The sequence below is a fragment of the Papio anubis genome, chromosome 3 (genome assembly GCF_008728515.1).
Source record: "Papio anubis isolate 15944 chromosome 3, Panubis1.0, whole genome shotgun sequence".
NCBI classification, from domain to species: domain Eukaryota; kingdom Metazoa; phylum Chordata; class Mammalia; order Primates; family Cercopithecidae; genus Papio; species Papio anubis.
The window spans coordinates 41,238,209-41,253,645 of record NC_044978.1 but is presented as its reverse complement, the minus strand read 5'-3'; the positions used below and the strand labels follow the sequence as shown (position 1 = coordinate 41,253,645).

Sequence of the window (15,437 nt, the reverse complement as noted above, 5' to 3'; positions counted from 1 at the left end):
TGACTTGAAATTAAAGTGCCAGAGATACTTGTAATCAAGTCATTTTAATCTGTGTACATTTGCAGAGTTTATAAAAAATACGTTAGAGCTGATTTGTACATAAAGGGACAATGTTTTCTATTTGCTTGGGGGGAATTCAGCACACAGAAGCAAACAAGCCTCTAAATACATAGGCATCGCTGGGCATAATTTTTTTTAACTGCTCTGGCATATAGTGGCTGGCTGTCTCCGTGGCAGAGACCAGTTCTTAGCTAATGATTCCCAACTGTGGGCTGAATTCTTTTGGCCTGAGAGCTCTTCTAGAGATTGTTAAAAATAGTCACATTGACCCAAGAATGAGTCTGTTCAATTCGAAAAGGGCACCCCCTTTACCCAAGGGTGCACATTGTAGGGGCCTCCTGCCAGCTTTGGGTGGGTTCCCAGCCCAAGATGGCTTTTGTTTCAAGTTAGGGGCTCTCTGTGAAAAGCCCTGCTCCCTAATAGGTCAATTTTCTGAAAATTTTAAATCTAAAATTGCATTTATAGTATTTTACACACCAAAAATTTGTGCTCACAACTTGCTTCCTGTGCTGTGTTCAGTGAGTATGCTGTGTTCAGAAATGGATCTGTTGTGTTTCACAAAGCTGAGTTTGTTTTACTATCTAATAGTCTTCTCTTGCTGAAAGCAAAAATAATTTGAACAATCACCAGTTGAGTAACACATTAAAAATGTACTGTACTTGAATTTATCTTGTGGGAAATGTTTTCTATTTAAAATCCAGCTGGTGATTGCTTACTGCTCCTTTGTGACCCATATTAATGAGTGGAATCCAAGGGACAAGCCTGCAGAAATGTCAGAAGAATCGTGGCCAATGGGGAGCTGAGCCTCTTGATGGCACAAGGGTCCTGAGGGATGACAGGGTGAGACCATGTAGAGGAAGAACTTTGGAGTCAGACGGGGACTCCACTCACATTAGTCTCAAATTCTGCAGAATAAGTTTTCATGTGGTTGTGAAGATAAATGAGGCAATGTATATACAGGGTTTAGCAATGGCAATAGTTATCCAATGGTTACAGAGTATTTTAATGAACCAAATATCAAAAGTATTAGAAACAAGGTCTCTAATCAGTCCCCAAAGAGTAGAATTAACATGTGGCTAATATAGGACTCTTTGTAACATGGAAAACCATTGTTCTCCATCTTGGATGTAGGCAGAGTACATACAATCAAGATTTGGGAGGGCATAAAATCCATGTGTACCTACAGACATTCAAATGAATTCGCTCCAAAACAACAGGTGATTAAAGTAAAGGATTTATTGTAATCTGCTTACAGTCCTTTGCAAAGACAGACATATGTTTTTGCATAAAGATATAAATTGCTTCATTTTAAACTAATTTAGTGTTTTTTTTTTAAATTATATGAACTTTTGGTGAATTATGAACTGTACCAAACCAAGATTTTAAAGAGCAATATGGTACAAAAATAAGAGCAGACAGACAATTTGGACTGGGACAGGCATTCAACAGTGAATTTAGAATATGGCTTTGCTGTTTAATCAAGCAAAGTTACCTGGAGACACACAAAGAGCCAGTAACTTTGTTAATACAAAAAGCTGATGCAGACCATCTCCATCCCAAACCTGGTTAAGTCAGAATTCCCATTTTATAAAAACTAGTCTGAACTAAAAGCTGCTTTTGTAAGTAAGTCATTTGTTTTCTAGCAACTCCCAGTCTGCATGCTGTGTATTTATTACCTTCAAAATGTGGCTTTCATATTGCTGTGCATGTAAGTTGACTGTATTTAAAGATCTGCCTATAAATTAAATTCCTGAAATTGCAAATTATGTAAGAAAAACTCCTCCCTCTGAGTGCAGCTTTCACAGGTTTCCCCTTGCACAAGGCAGGTGTCTTTTGAAAGACAAGGTAATGTTGCCTGCATGGTGAACCCTGGAGAAAAGTGTTGATCCAGTTGCTGCTTCCTCCTGGCCATGGGCTTCTCCAGCTACAGCTTTTAGATTTTGGAAAATAATATGATTTCACTGAGTAAACCTGATGATTATCATCACTTTTAAAAGATTAATTTGGCCTCTATTCAAAGTAGTTTATTTAGTGCAATCATATTGTTAGTTTCCCCAAAGATACATGTTTGTGATTTGGGGCAAGAGAAAAGCCATAAATTGCATCAGTGCCAAACAGATGATTAATGAATTAAAAATTTTAGTGCCCCTGTCTGGCTTATATGATCTGTAGTTTTTCTCCAAAACTGTTTATGTATAAAATTTATTTTTAAAACCTACCTTTTAAAAATCTAAAACCCCTCTATCTCCCGGTCTCCACGCCATTCAGACTGAACCTTGCCAAGATGGGCCGTCCCAGCGCATCCTGCCATGATCTGTGTGTTCCTGTGACTGGTTCCAGGAGTGCAGAACCCCTTTCCAAGATCAGAAGGGAACAGCTGATCTTGAACAGAGAGAGTGCATGGAATTTCTTTTTCCCACAGGAGAAAATCGTATTTTCTAAAAGGGGAGGAAAAGAGGCTCTCTGAGCCGTCGAGTTCCCAGTCTCTCTCTCCTTGAGCTGGAGGAAAACGGGAACAAGGCAGCTTTCCTGAAGCTGCAGCACTCCCAGGACCACCTCCTCCCACGTGTGTTGTCAAATGACACCTTCCAGGAGCTGCAGACACCGCAGTGTGTCATTCCCCGATGGAGTAGGATAAAGCAGAAGCTGGAAAACGTGCTGGAGTCCCACAAATGCCCCAAGCAGGAGACCAAGAACAAAACAAAAAGTACAGAAAAAGTAGAAAGGCTTCAAGACAACCGAAGAGGTTTAAGTGTGGTTATTTACAACAGAGACTGTAAAATGGTAAATTAGATATGAAGCTAAAAAAGGCACAGCTTTCCCTTTCTTAAATACACTGTAAACGGTTCATTATGCATGCAGGACATTGCACTTTACAAAAAAAAAAAAAAATTACCTTGTTTAGACAAAGATAGTACTTAAATAGTCTCCAGCAAAATAGAATTCTTTCAAAAATACTTTCCCATTCATCCTATTAACCATTAAAGATTTTGTTTTTGTATGTGTCTCATTTACAAAAGATCCTTATACCTTATTTCAGGTCCTTCATAATTTATACATACAGTAATGTACAGCACAGCAAAAGACTGCAAAAAAATTATTTGTAAAGCCAACACAATAGATACTAGAAATCAAACCAAGGCATTTAACATCTTATCCATTCTAATTAAATAAGAAATGGACGCTAACGAGTGTGTATACCAGTGATGCAGAAGACCGTGGACGAGCAAGGGCTCAGAGGGGGCTGCCACCCCACGCCACGAGTTCTGTTATTACACAACAGGAATCTGTATATATTTTTTAACTTTTTGTGTTTTTTAAATAACAAAAGAATATTAATGCCCCATATTGACTATACGTTTTATGTGCAAACCAAGGGTAAGCTTTAAAAAGTTCGTTAGTCCTTGAACCCTTTTAAAACAAGCAAACAATACCAGAAACTACATGGCATAGTTAAAACTTCCATCTGTGAAAATATCAAAATCAGAGTTATTGACTAGATATGGCTTTTCATCCCGAGGAGCAGGAACATGTTTCTAAGCGCTGGGGGATTGGACGGGGGGAATCCTTCAGACTGCTCTGGTCTCGCCAAATCCATGGAAAAACAGAAAAACAGCTTTCCCGGCTCCAAACCTCTGACATGACTTTAAACTTGAGAAACAAGTGTGAATCAACCATCACATGTTAGAAACAGGTTTTCTTGGGTCCTTCTGGGTGTGGAACAACACGGGGAAACTTAAGGCAAAGTTCTTCCGGGCAGCGGGCAGTCACTTCCGGTGGAAGTAGAGTGGCTTGGCATTCCCCGACTCCACCTTGGGCAGCTGGTCGCTGATGATCTCCACCAGCATTGCGGGGAACTCTACCTTCAGCGCATGGGACTCTCGGAAGGTGTAGAAGCAGAATTCCAGCAGGTCGCTCACCAGCTGTAACACAGACACAGGGGGCATGACACAGGGGCCTCGCTTCCGACCCTGGATCCCTCTGCATTCTGACTCTGGTGGGAACTCATAGGACAACAGTCAGAAAGCCTCCCAGGAGACCACGGCTTCGTTAATTGAGCAGAGTCATCTGTCCTGGGAGAGGAAGAAGGGTGCTCACATCATCCATGTCATCTGCCTTTCGTGGAAAACAAATTCAGCTGAGAGCTGAATTTTGAGCACTGAATGTATCAGATGCAACAGGGACAGTGACAGAGTTAATAGTGACTGGGTCACCGTACTGCACTCATCAGATTCTAATTTCTAAATGTGTGCCTACACGTGTATCTTTGTATTGGCGATGGGACTTCCCAGGGTGTAAGGTGGGCTGGTGGGAAGGGGCAGGTGCTGGCCCAGGGTCTAAGCACTGCAGATGCCCAGGAGGGTGAGGAGGAGGACAGAGCACCTCACAGGCAGCTGTGGTGTCCCTCTAGCTGGGCCTGCCAATGGAGCTGCCGCCGGGGAAAGCTGGCACTTCCACCTGCAGCCCCGGGCCCTCTTTCCTTCCTTGTGGGGGCAGACCTCAGACTCCTCAGCGACTTCTTATTTCAGGCTGATTTTGAGACAGTGAAAAACATCAAGGACAGGTTCTGGGGTGTCCCGTAGCTCATTTTCCCTACTCTGTGATCCAAGAACCTTTCTCAGCCCCTCCAGACCTGAACTGCTCCAGGGTGAGCCGAAGCAGGGTGGGGGTGTCGCCTCACCCAGGAAATGCAAGAAGTTGGGGAACTCCCTCCACTAGCCAAGGGAAGCTGTGAGGGACTGTGCTGTAATGGTGCTTCCGGCCCAGATACTACACTTTTCAAACCAGGGTCTTCGTAACCCATAGACCAGGAGATTCCCTTGGGTGCCTATGCCACCAGGGCCCTGGGTTTCAAGCACAAAACTGGTGCCAGTTAGGGTAGACACCGAGCTAGCTGCAGGAGTTTTTTTCATACCCCAGTGGCACCTAGAACACCAGTGAGATAGAACCATTCACTTCCCCGGAAAGGGGGCTGAAGCCAAGGAGCCAAGTGGTCTAGCTCAGTGGATCCCATCACCACGGAGCCTAGCAAGCTGAGATCCACTGGCTTGAAATTCTTGCTGCCAGCACAGCAGTCTGAAATTGACCTGGGATGCTGGAGCTTGGTGTGGGGAGGAGCATCCGCCATTACTGAGGCTTGAGTAGGCGGTTTTCCCCTCACAGTGTAAACAAAGCCACTGGGAAGTTCCAACTGGGTGGAGCACACTGCAGCTCCCCAAGGCCACTGTAGCCAGACTGCCTCTCTAGATTCCTCCTCTCTGGACAGGGCATCTCTGAAAAAAAGGCAGCAGCCCCAGTCACGGGCTTATAGAGAAAACCCCCATCTCCCTGGGACAGAGCACCTGGGGGAAGGGGTGGCTGTGGGCACAGCTTCAGCAGACTTAAACGTCCCCGCCTGAGAGCTCTGAAGAGAGCAGTGGTTCTCCCAGCACAGCACTAGAGTTCCAATAAGGGACAGACTGCCTCCTGAAGTGGGTCCCTGATCCCTGTGCCTCCTGACAAGGAGACACCTCATACAGGAGAGCTTCACCTGGCATCTGGCGGGTGCCCCTCTGGGACAGAGCCTCCAGAGTTAGGAATAGGCAGCAATCTTTGCTGTTCTGCAGCCTCTGCTAGTGATACACAGGGTCTGGAGTGGACCTCCAGCAAACTCCAGCAGACCTACAGCAGAGGGGCCTGACCGGTAGAAGGAAAACTAACAAAGGAAGAGCATCAACATCAACTAAAAGGATGTCCACACAGAAACTCCATCCGAAGGCCACCAACATCAAAGACCAAAGGGAGATAAATCCACAAAGATGGGGAGAAACCAGCGCAAAAAAGCCTGAAAATTCCAAAAACCAGAACACCTCTTCTCCTACAAAGGATCACAACTCCTCGTCAGCAAGGGAACAAAACTGGACGGAGAATGAGTTTGACGAATTGACAAAAGTAGGCTTCAGAAGGTGGAGAATAACAAACTCCTCTGACCTAAAGGAGTATGTTCTAACCCAATGCAAGGAAGCTAAGAACTTTGAAAAAAGACGAATTGTTAACTAACCAATTTAGAGAAGAACATAAATGACCTGATGGAGCTGAAAAACACAGCCCGAGAACTTCATGAAGCATACACAATTATCAATAGCTGAACTGATCAAGCAGAAGAAAGGATATCAGAGATTTAAGATCAACTCAAAGGAATAAAGCAAGAAGAGAAGATTAGAGTGAAAAGAAACGAACAAAGCCTCCAAGAAACACCAAATCTATGCGTGATTGGTGTAACTGAAAGTGACGGGGAGAATGGAACCAAGTTGGAAAACACTCTTCAGGATATTATCCAGGAGAACTTCCCCAACCTAGCAAGGCAGCCCAACTTTCAAATTCAGGAAATACAGAGAATGCCACAAAGATACTCCTCAAGAAAAGCAACTCCAAGACACGTAATTCTCAGATTCACCAAGGTTGAAATGAAGGAAAAAATATTGAAGCCAGAGAGAAAGGTCGGGTTACCCACAAAGGGAAGCCCATCACAGTAACAGTGGATCTCCGCAGAAACCCTACAAGCCAGAAGAGAGTCGGGGCCAACAGTTAACATTCTTAAAAGAATTTTCAACCCAGAATTTCATATCCAGCCAAACTATGCTTCATAAGTGAAGGAGAAATAAAATCCTTGATAGACAAGCAAATGCTGAGAGATTCTGTCACCACCAGGCCTGCCTTACAAGAGCTCCTGAAGGAAGCAATAGACATGGAAAGGAACAACCAGTACCAGCTACTGCAAAAACATACTAAATTATAAAGACCATCGATTCTATGAAGAAACTGCATCAACTAACGGGCAAAACAACCAGCTAGCATTGTAATGACAGGATTAAATTCACACATAACAATGGCCCCTTAAATGTAAATGGGCTAAATGCCCCAATTAAAAGACACAGTCTGGCAAATTCAATCAAGAGTCAAGACCCATCAGTGTGCTGTATTCAGGAGAGTCATCTCATGTGCAAAGACACACATAGGCTCAAAGAGATGGAGGAAGATTTACCAAGCAAATGGAAAGCAAAAATTGCAGGGGTTCCAATCCTAGTGTCTGATAAAACAGACTTTAAACCAACAAAGATCAAAGGAGGGCATTACTTAATGGTAAAAGGATCAGTGCAACAAGAAGAGCTAAGTATCCTAAATATATATGCACCCAATACAGGAGTACCCAGATTCATAAAGCAAGTTCTTAGAGATGTACACAGAGACTAAGACTCCTGCACAATAACATTGGGAGACTTTAACACTCCACTGTCAGATCAATGAGATAGAAAATTAAAGATATTCAGGACTTGAACTCAGCTCTGGACCAAGCAGACATAATAGACATCTACAGAACTCTTCACCCCAAATCAACAGAATATACGTTCTTCTTGGCACCTCACTGCACGTATTATAAAATTGACCACATAATTGGAAGTAAAACACTTCTTAGCAAATGCAAAAGAATGGAAATAATAACAGTCTCTCAGACCACACAGTTCAACCAAATTAGAAGTCAGGATTAAGAAACTCACTTAAAACACACAACTACATGGAAACTGAACAATCTGCTCCTGAATGATTCTTGGGTAAATAACAAAATGAAGGTAGAAATAAATAAGTTCTTTGAAACCAATGAGAGCAAAAACACAATGTACCAGGATCTCTGGGACACAGCTAAAGCAGTGTTTAGACAAATCTATAGCACTAAATGCCCACAGGAGAAAGCAGGAAAGATCTAAAGTTGACACCCTAGCATCACAATTAAAAGAATTACAGAAGCAAGAGCAAACACATGGAAAAGCTAGCAGAAGACAATAAATAAGATCAGAGCAGAACTGAAAGAGATAGAGATACAAAAAATCTTTCAAAAAAATCAATCCAGGAAGTGTTTTTTTGAAAAGATCAAAATAGACTGCTAGACTAATGAAGAGAGAAGAATCAAACGCAATAAAAAATGATAAAAGAGGCATCACCACTGATCCCACAGAAATACAAACTAACATCGGAGAATACTATAAACACCTCTACGCAAATAAACTAGAAAATCTAGAAGAAATGGATAAATTTTTCTGGACACACACCCTCTCAAGTCTAAACCAGGAAGCAGTCGAATGCTTGAATAGACCAAAAACAAGTTCTGAAATTGAGGCAGTAATTAATAACCTATCAACCAAAAAAAGTCCAGGACCGGATGGATTCACAGCCAGATTTTACCAGAGGTACAAAGAGGAGCTGGTACCATTCCTTCTGAAACTATTCCAAACAATAGAAAAAGAGAGAGAGACTCCTCCCTAAATCATTTTATGCGGCCAGCACCATCCTGATACCAAAATCTGGCAGAGACACAATAAAAAATGAGAATTTCAGGCCAATATTCCTGATGACCATCGATGCAGAAATCCTCAATATGGGCAAACTGAATCCAGTAGCACATTAAAAAGCTTATCCACCACGATCAAGTCAGCTTCATCCCTGGGATGCAAAGCTGGTTCAACATACACAAATCAATAAACGTAATCCATCACATAAACAGAACCAATGACAAAAACCACATGATTATCTCAATAGATGCAGAAAAGGCCTTTGATAAAATTTAACATGGCTTCATGCTAAAAACTCTCAATAGCTGGGTGCGGTGGGTCACGCCTATAATCCCAGCACTTGGAGAGGCTGAGGTGGGCGGTTCACTTGAGATCAGGAGTTTGAGATCAGCCTGGCCAAAATGGTGAAACCCTGTCTCTATTAAAAAAAAAAAAAGGCATGGTGGCATACACTTGTAATCCCAGCTACCTGGGAGGTGGAGGTTGCAGTAAGCCAAGATTGCACCACTGCAATCCAGCCTGAGTGACTGAGTGAGACTGTCTCAAAAAACAGACAAAAAAATAAAGTAGGTATTGATGGAACGTATCTCAAAACAATAGCTATTTCTGCCAAACCCACAGCCAGTATCATACTGAATGGAAAAAAAATGAAAGCATTCCCTTAGAAAACTGGCACAAGACAAAGATGCTCTCTCCCACCACTTCTATTCAACATAGTATTGGAAATTCTGGCAAGGGCAATCGGACAAGAGAAAGAAATAAAGGGTATTCAAATAGGAAGAAAGGAATTAAAATTGTTTGCAGATGACATGATTATATTTAGAAAACCCCATCATCTCAGCCCAATATCTCCTTAAGCTGATAAGCAACTTCAGCAGTCTCAGGATACAAAATCAATGCGCAAAAGTCACAAGCATTCCTATACACAAATAATAGACAAACAGCCAAATCATGAGTGAACTCCCATTCACAACTGCTACAAACAGAATAAAATAGAAATACAACGTACAAGGGATGTGAAGGACCTCAAGTCTCAAGGAAATAAGAGATGACACAACAAATGGAAAAACATTCCATGCTAATGGATAGGAACAAATATCATGAAATGGATAGGAACAAATATCAAAGTAATTTATAGATGCAATGTTATCCCCACCAGCTACCACTGACTTTCTTCACAGAATTAGAAAAAAACTTCAAATTTCATATGGAACCAAAAAAGAGCCTGCATAGCGAAGACAAACCTAAGCAAAAAACAAAGCTGGAGGCATCATGCTACCTGACTTTATACTACAAGGATAAAATAACCAAAACAGATATATAGACCAGTGGAACAGAAAGAGGACTCAGAAATAATGCTACACATCTGCAGCCATCTGATCTTTGACAAACCTGATAAAACAATGGGGAAAGGATTCTCTATTTAATAAATGGTATTGTGAAAACTGGCTAGCCATATGCAGAAAACAAACTGGGCCTCTTCCTTACGCCTTATACAAAAATTCACTCAAGATGGATTAAAGAGTTAAACATAAGACCTAAAACCATAACAACCCTAGAAGAAAACCTAGCCAATACCATTCAGGACGTAGGCATGGGCAAATAAAAACACCAAAAGCAATGGCAGCAACAGCCAAAATTCACAAATTGGATCTAATTAAACTAAAGAGCTTCTGCACAGCAAAAGAAACTATCACCAGAGTGAACAGGTAACCTACAGAATGGGAGAAGATTTTTGCAATCTATCCATCTGACAGAGGGCTAATATCCAGAATCTACAAAGAGCTTAAATTTACAAGAAAAAAACCCCATCAAAAAGTGGGCAAAGGATATGAACAGACACTTCACAAAAGAAGACATTTATGCAGCCAACAAACATTTGAAAAAAAGTTCATCATCACTGGTCATTAGAGAAATGCAAATCAAAACCACAATGAGATACCACCACCTCATCATCATGGCGGTCATTAAAAAGTTAGGAAATAACAGATGCTGGAAAGGATATGGAGAAATAGGAACATTTTTTGTGGGAATGCAAACTAGTTCAACCATTGTGGAAGACAGTGTGGTGATTCCTCAAGGATCTAGAACCAGAAATACCATTTGACTCAGCAATCCCATTACTGGGTATATACTCAAAGGATTACAAATCATTCTATAAAGACATATGCACACGTATGTTTATTGTGGCACTGTTCAAAATAGAAAAGACTTGGAACCAACCCAAATCCCCATCAGTGATAGACTAGATAAAGAAAATGCAGCACATATACACCAGGGAATACTATGCAGCCCTAAAAAGGATGAGTTCATGTCCTTTGCAGGGACATGGATGAAGCTGGAAACTATCATTCTCAGCAAACTAACACAACAGAAAACCAAACACTGCATGTTCTCACTCATAAGTGGGAGCTGAACAATGAGAACACATGGACACAGGGAGGGGAACATCACACACTGGGGCCTGTTGGGGGGTCGGGGGCTAGAGGAGGGATAGCATTAGGAGAAATACCTAATGTAGATGACGGGTTGATGGGTACAGCAAACCACCATGGCACGTGTACCCCAGAACTTAAAAGTATAATAATAATTATAAATGCAGCACAGCATTACCATTGCACAGCAAGAGCACTGCTATTCCATGTACTAGTAATAGCAATTCCAAATCAGAAAAAATACACTCTAATTTTTCTGTAGTTTATATTCCATTATAGGAAAAATGATTTTTGGTTATTTCCAAGTGTATTACAGCTGGCAATATGAACGTGACCTGCCATAAAATAACTCTATAGTTTAATAATGAGTCTGGTGAACTTGCCTCTGTCACTTACCCTGATGATTTTAAAATCAATTAGCAAGCTTTGAGTCAGATAGTAAATAACTGGTAAAGGCGTCCAATACAAACCAGGAATCAAGAAAATCTCAGCAGGGAAAAAATTGTCATGCTTCTGTTTGTACCTGTGTCACTGCCCTCAATCTGCAGAGTGGTATTTTCCTAATCGGCTACCAAGGACTGTGGGGTTTAATGTGCTCTGCACCCGCAGGATGTTTGGGTCCAGAAAGCTGGGAAATAGCACCATCTTCACACACACATGCTATGCCTCAGTTTTCTCATCTGTATCATGGGGATAAGAACAGTCTCTGAGCCTCAGAGTTGTTTCAGAGGAATGAATGAGCGACTCTGGTAAAGTGCTTCAAACTCCACCTGACATGGAGCAAGTTATTAAAGATGGGGAGAAGTACTTCTGGAGCAAGAGCGCTGTGATTCTGTCCTTCCTATACTTCTTCCATGATAAAACACCATTTTCCTCTATGGAACACAGTTTGTGAAACCTGCACTGTGACATTTTGGTGGAACTTGGTCCTTGGGTCCCCAGTCTATAAAATGAGGGATGGGAGAACCTTGTTTTTTGCCTTTTCAGGAATATTTAAGAAACATGCCATCCCATTTCTGTTTTGATTTTTCTCATGTGGCAGGCCTGGGGCTGTCAAAGCTACAGCCACACTGGGTGTGGTGCTGCAGATGTGCTGCCGTGAGTCAGCAGTGCCAGTGCTGGTTGGGGATGCTTCCATCAGGCTAGTGGAGTCCTGCACAGGCACCGCAGCGCTCGGGACCTGGGTGCCGTGGACTCTCTCCATGGGGGTGTCTGTAGGGCTATGAGGGGGACTTTTTTCCTTCAAGTTTTAACCCGAGGGTAGACATCGTGGTTTCTAGGCAGTATCAACCACCACAAGGACGACTGTCTGGTGGCCACACCTTTCACATTTCTGGGACTGAGCCTTGTTCATGTCTGGGGATAAAGGTTCCCTTTACTCAGGCCACAGAGGTTTGGGGGAGGGCCAGTGTCCTTTATTTACAACTCATCTTCACCATCTATCCAGCTAACTCACCGAGCACCTGCTCTGTGCCAGGCACTGGGGAAGCTGCAGTGAACACATCTCTCTCTCAAGGCGTCTGTGTTCTTTTCTACTAAGCAGAAATACACACAGAAAGGCAGGTGCTGCCGGTGTGAGGAGGGAAGGGAGGTGGTGTAGTTCAGAGGGGCTCTCAGGAAAGATGGGCTTGGATGCACGTGACCTGAAGGTCGCATGGCCATTGGGGGACCAGCAAGGGCAGGGTTACCTAGGGAGTTCCTGAAGAGCGGAGAAGCCTGCCAGCCTACCGACTGACATCCCAAAAAAGTTACACAGAAGGGCCATGGAAGGGTTCATGTTGGTACACAGGTGACAGCAACGCTGACACATATGTAATAAGAGAAGGAACAGAGTAAGTCGACCCTTGAACAAGTTTCAGCATGCAGCCTGGGCACATCTGTGAACCTGCTAACAGGGAGAGGTCCCAGGCCCTCTTGGAGCCTCTGTGCCTATCTAACACATAAACACGTCCACAGCATTGAGCACCACCCAGGAGATGCTGAGAAAACAGGGCAGAATGGAGAGGGGCTGGGGCTAGGGACTTGGCTGTTTTTCCTCACAGGCTGGCTGGGGACAGGTGTCCCAGACACTACTCAATAACAATGCATATTCACCTGGGGTTGGCGTTTCCCACCCACCTCTCTTCCGTGTTCCACAGACGGAGAAAGCAGCTCATTCCCAGTCATGAAGGCTTCTGTTTATGCCTCGGTCAGCTGCAGAGGGATGGGTCCTTCGTGTGGAACCCGGGCCTGGCATCAGAGCCAGCAGGTGGCATTGGCCTGTCAGCCGGGGGCTGGGCATTTGACTGTGTAAGCATGACGTCACCAGTGGATGGGGGCGGTGTCACCACCAACCACTCCCAGGAAAGGGCTCAGCCTATGTTGTCTGGGTGGCTAGGATGCCCACAGGGCTGGGTGTGCAGAAAGCCTCAGCAGCCACCAGAAGTGCCGGCAGCCGTAGAAGCCCATCTGGTGCACCCTGCCCTGGGACAAGGCGGAAAACCTCTGCAGGCCTAAATCCTGAGCCATGACTGCAGTGGCTGATGTCAGGGAACATCTGTGGGAATCGAAGCGGGGGCCCCCAGTCACTGGGCGAGGAGAAAGATAACCAAGCTGGTCCGAGCTGCAAGTCCTGGGCCCCGTGTGCTCACTGGCCTGCACAGCCTTCCCCCAACCCTGGCCTGCTCCAGCCAGTGGACCAGGGGAGCCTTCAGGGCAGGACCCACAGATGCCCGGCCCTTAGCAGATGTGCAAGGTAGGGAGGCGCCGCAGTACACAGCCCCATCGCAACTGGAAAAATCCACGTGCATGAAGTTAGCAGCTGCAGGTGGTTAGATCTCAAGGAGGTGGGGACAAGACCAGGAGAGCTGGGTGAGATTGACATATCAAACATCTGGGTCAGCACAGATACTGACCAGCCAGAATGGACACTGGTTCCTGTGCCACACCACTGTCTTACGGCAAAGCATGTAACATCACCCTGTACATTCATGTGGTCATCTCCTGGGTACCAGTCTGGTGTAGTGCACAGGTACGCGTTGAGGAATATGCAGACTTGGCCCTTACCTGAGCCTCAAAAAGCCAGGAAATGAGGATACAAATGCATACAAGGCACTTGTACATCATCAGACACTATTCTCTACCCACGCCCCTCAGTGCACAATAGGCCACTGTCCCCAGTACAGAGTTGGTAGAGGCAGGGCAGGCTGAACTCACACCCTGGAAGGGGATGCTGGGCAGGGTGGGAGCCAGGCTGTGCACCTCTAAATGAGTACCGTTTCTAGTTTGAATACAAACCACTATTCCCACTGCAAAGCATGAAACCACCAAGCGAGAGTTCAGTTCATCAGGATGTGTCTGTTTTGGAATGGGGGGAGAAAGCCAGACCATCCCAAAGGCCACCTTTCAAAGCAAATGACTTCAGAATGACTGTGTGCACAGCTCTCCGGGGATGCCCCGACAGTTTCCTCAGACACTCACTCGGCGTGGAATCAATTCTGGAAAATGTCGTGCTGAGCAGCTGCTGCTGCTTCCCCAGTTCTTTCTCTGCAGTCACCTCTTCCCCGCAGGCCCTCCTGGAGCCCACCCTGGAGGAATCCTTTCTGGCCTCTCACCTCACAGATGACACTTTTTTATTTTTCTCATTTACTTGACCATTAGCCTTGGAGCCAGGTGACCCCACTTCCTCTTTTATCCTGCTGGCCATATCTTTATCGGTTTAACCTGTCCTATTTATGGTGCAGCTCCTTAAACAGCAGCCTGCAAGCTCCCTGACAGAGGAATCACCTGTCTTATTCCCCATGGCTCCCAGGAGTGGCCCCTTCTTGTTTCTGCTGTGCAGCCCTGGTGTGGGCTGAGGGCTAAAGGGATTCGAAGCTACTGTTGCCCAGATTCTCGCTCCTGGGTTTCTCTGACTTATTCCAAACTCCCAGTGCTTGGGGATGACTTATTTCAACAGTATTTTTTAGGGTAGCTGTTGATAGTTTTATTCATTGAGCCAAAACAAAAACTGGGCAACCTAAATGAGCATCTTCATTTTGTGGCACCGATACTGCAAAACTCAGTACACGAAGCTAACCCCTTTCCATCTTTCCCTGGACTCCGGTTTCCTTCCGCCTGTGCATGCTGAGTTTTAACATGACTCCATCCACATGCCAGGGGTGCTAGAAGCCCCATTCTCTGCTCACTGTGGTTAGAGGCCCTGGGGTCAGAGTAGGGAAGGTGGTCATAGCAACCAAGCCCAAAGCTCTACCTTCAATTGTCAGCATGAGTGACTTCATTGCAATGAGTCAAATGCAACGATGGCCTGGCCTGCTGTCTCAATGCTGATTCCCACTAGCCTGTCCTGGTAGATCCCAGGCTAAATGGAGAGGCAAGAACCCTAATTATAATCAGCAATAAGAGTCCCACATTGTTAGAAATCAGAGAAAGATTTGTGCATTGACTTTTCATTCTGTACAAAATACATCTGCTGGGATCTCAGAAGTTTAGCAGATGCCCAGCATGATTTTTCCAGCCTGATGGGCCACAGCTGTCAGGGTGGAAGAAGAGCCTAGCAAGGTCACAGGGCGACTGATGGCACTTGGCTCACTCCGACGATGAGGCCTGGGGCTGGATCTGCCTTTTCCCTACTACC

General features: G+C 44.5%; 1 protein-coding gene across 3 annotated transcripts in view; it reads right to left on the bottom strand.

Annotated features, from left to right (window-relative positions):
- Positions 1 to 1,278: 1,278 nt before the first annotated feature.
- The window catches only part of NR3C2 (nuclear receptor subfamily 3 group C member 2), a 363,688-nt gene continuing 349,529 nt past the window's right edge, over positions 1,279 to 15,437 (bottom strand). For 2 of the 3 annotated variants that reach the window (XM_017959107.3, XM_017959113.3), the window contains exon 9: positions 1,279 to 3,983. In XM_017959107.3, the coding sequence (XP_017814596.1) occupies positions 3,828 to 3,983 (156 nt within the window). In that variant the 3' untranslated portion in view covers positions 1,279 to 3,827. The remainder of the gene's footprint in view (positions 3,984 to 15,437) is intronic. The other variant, XM_017959114.3, reaches the window with a different exon arrangement.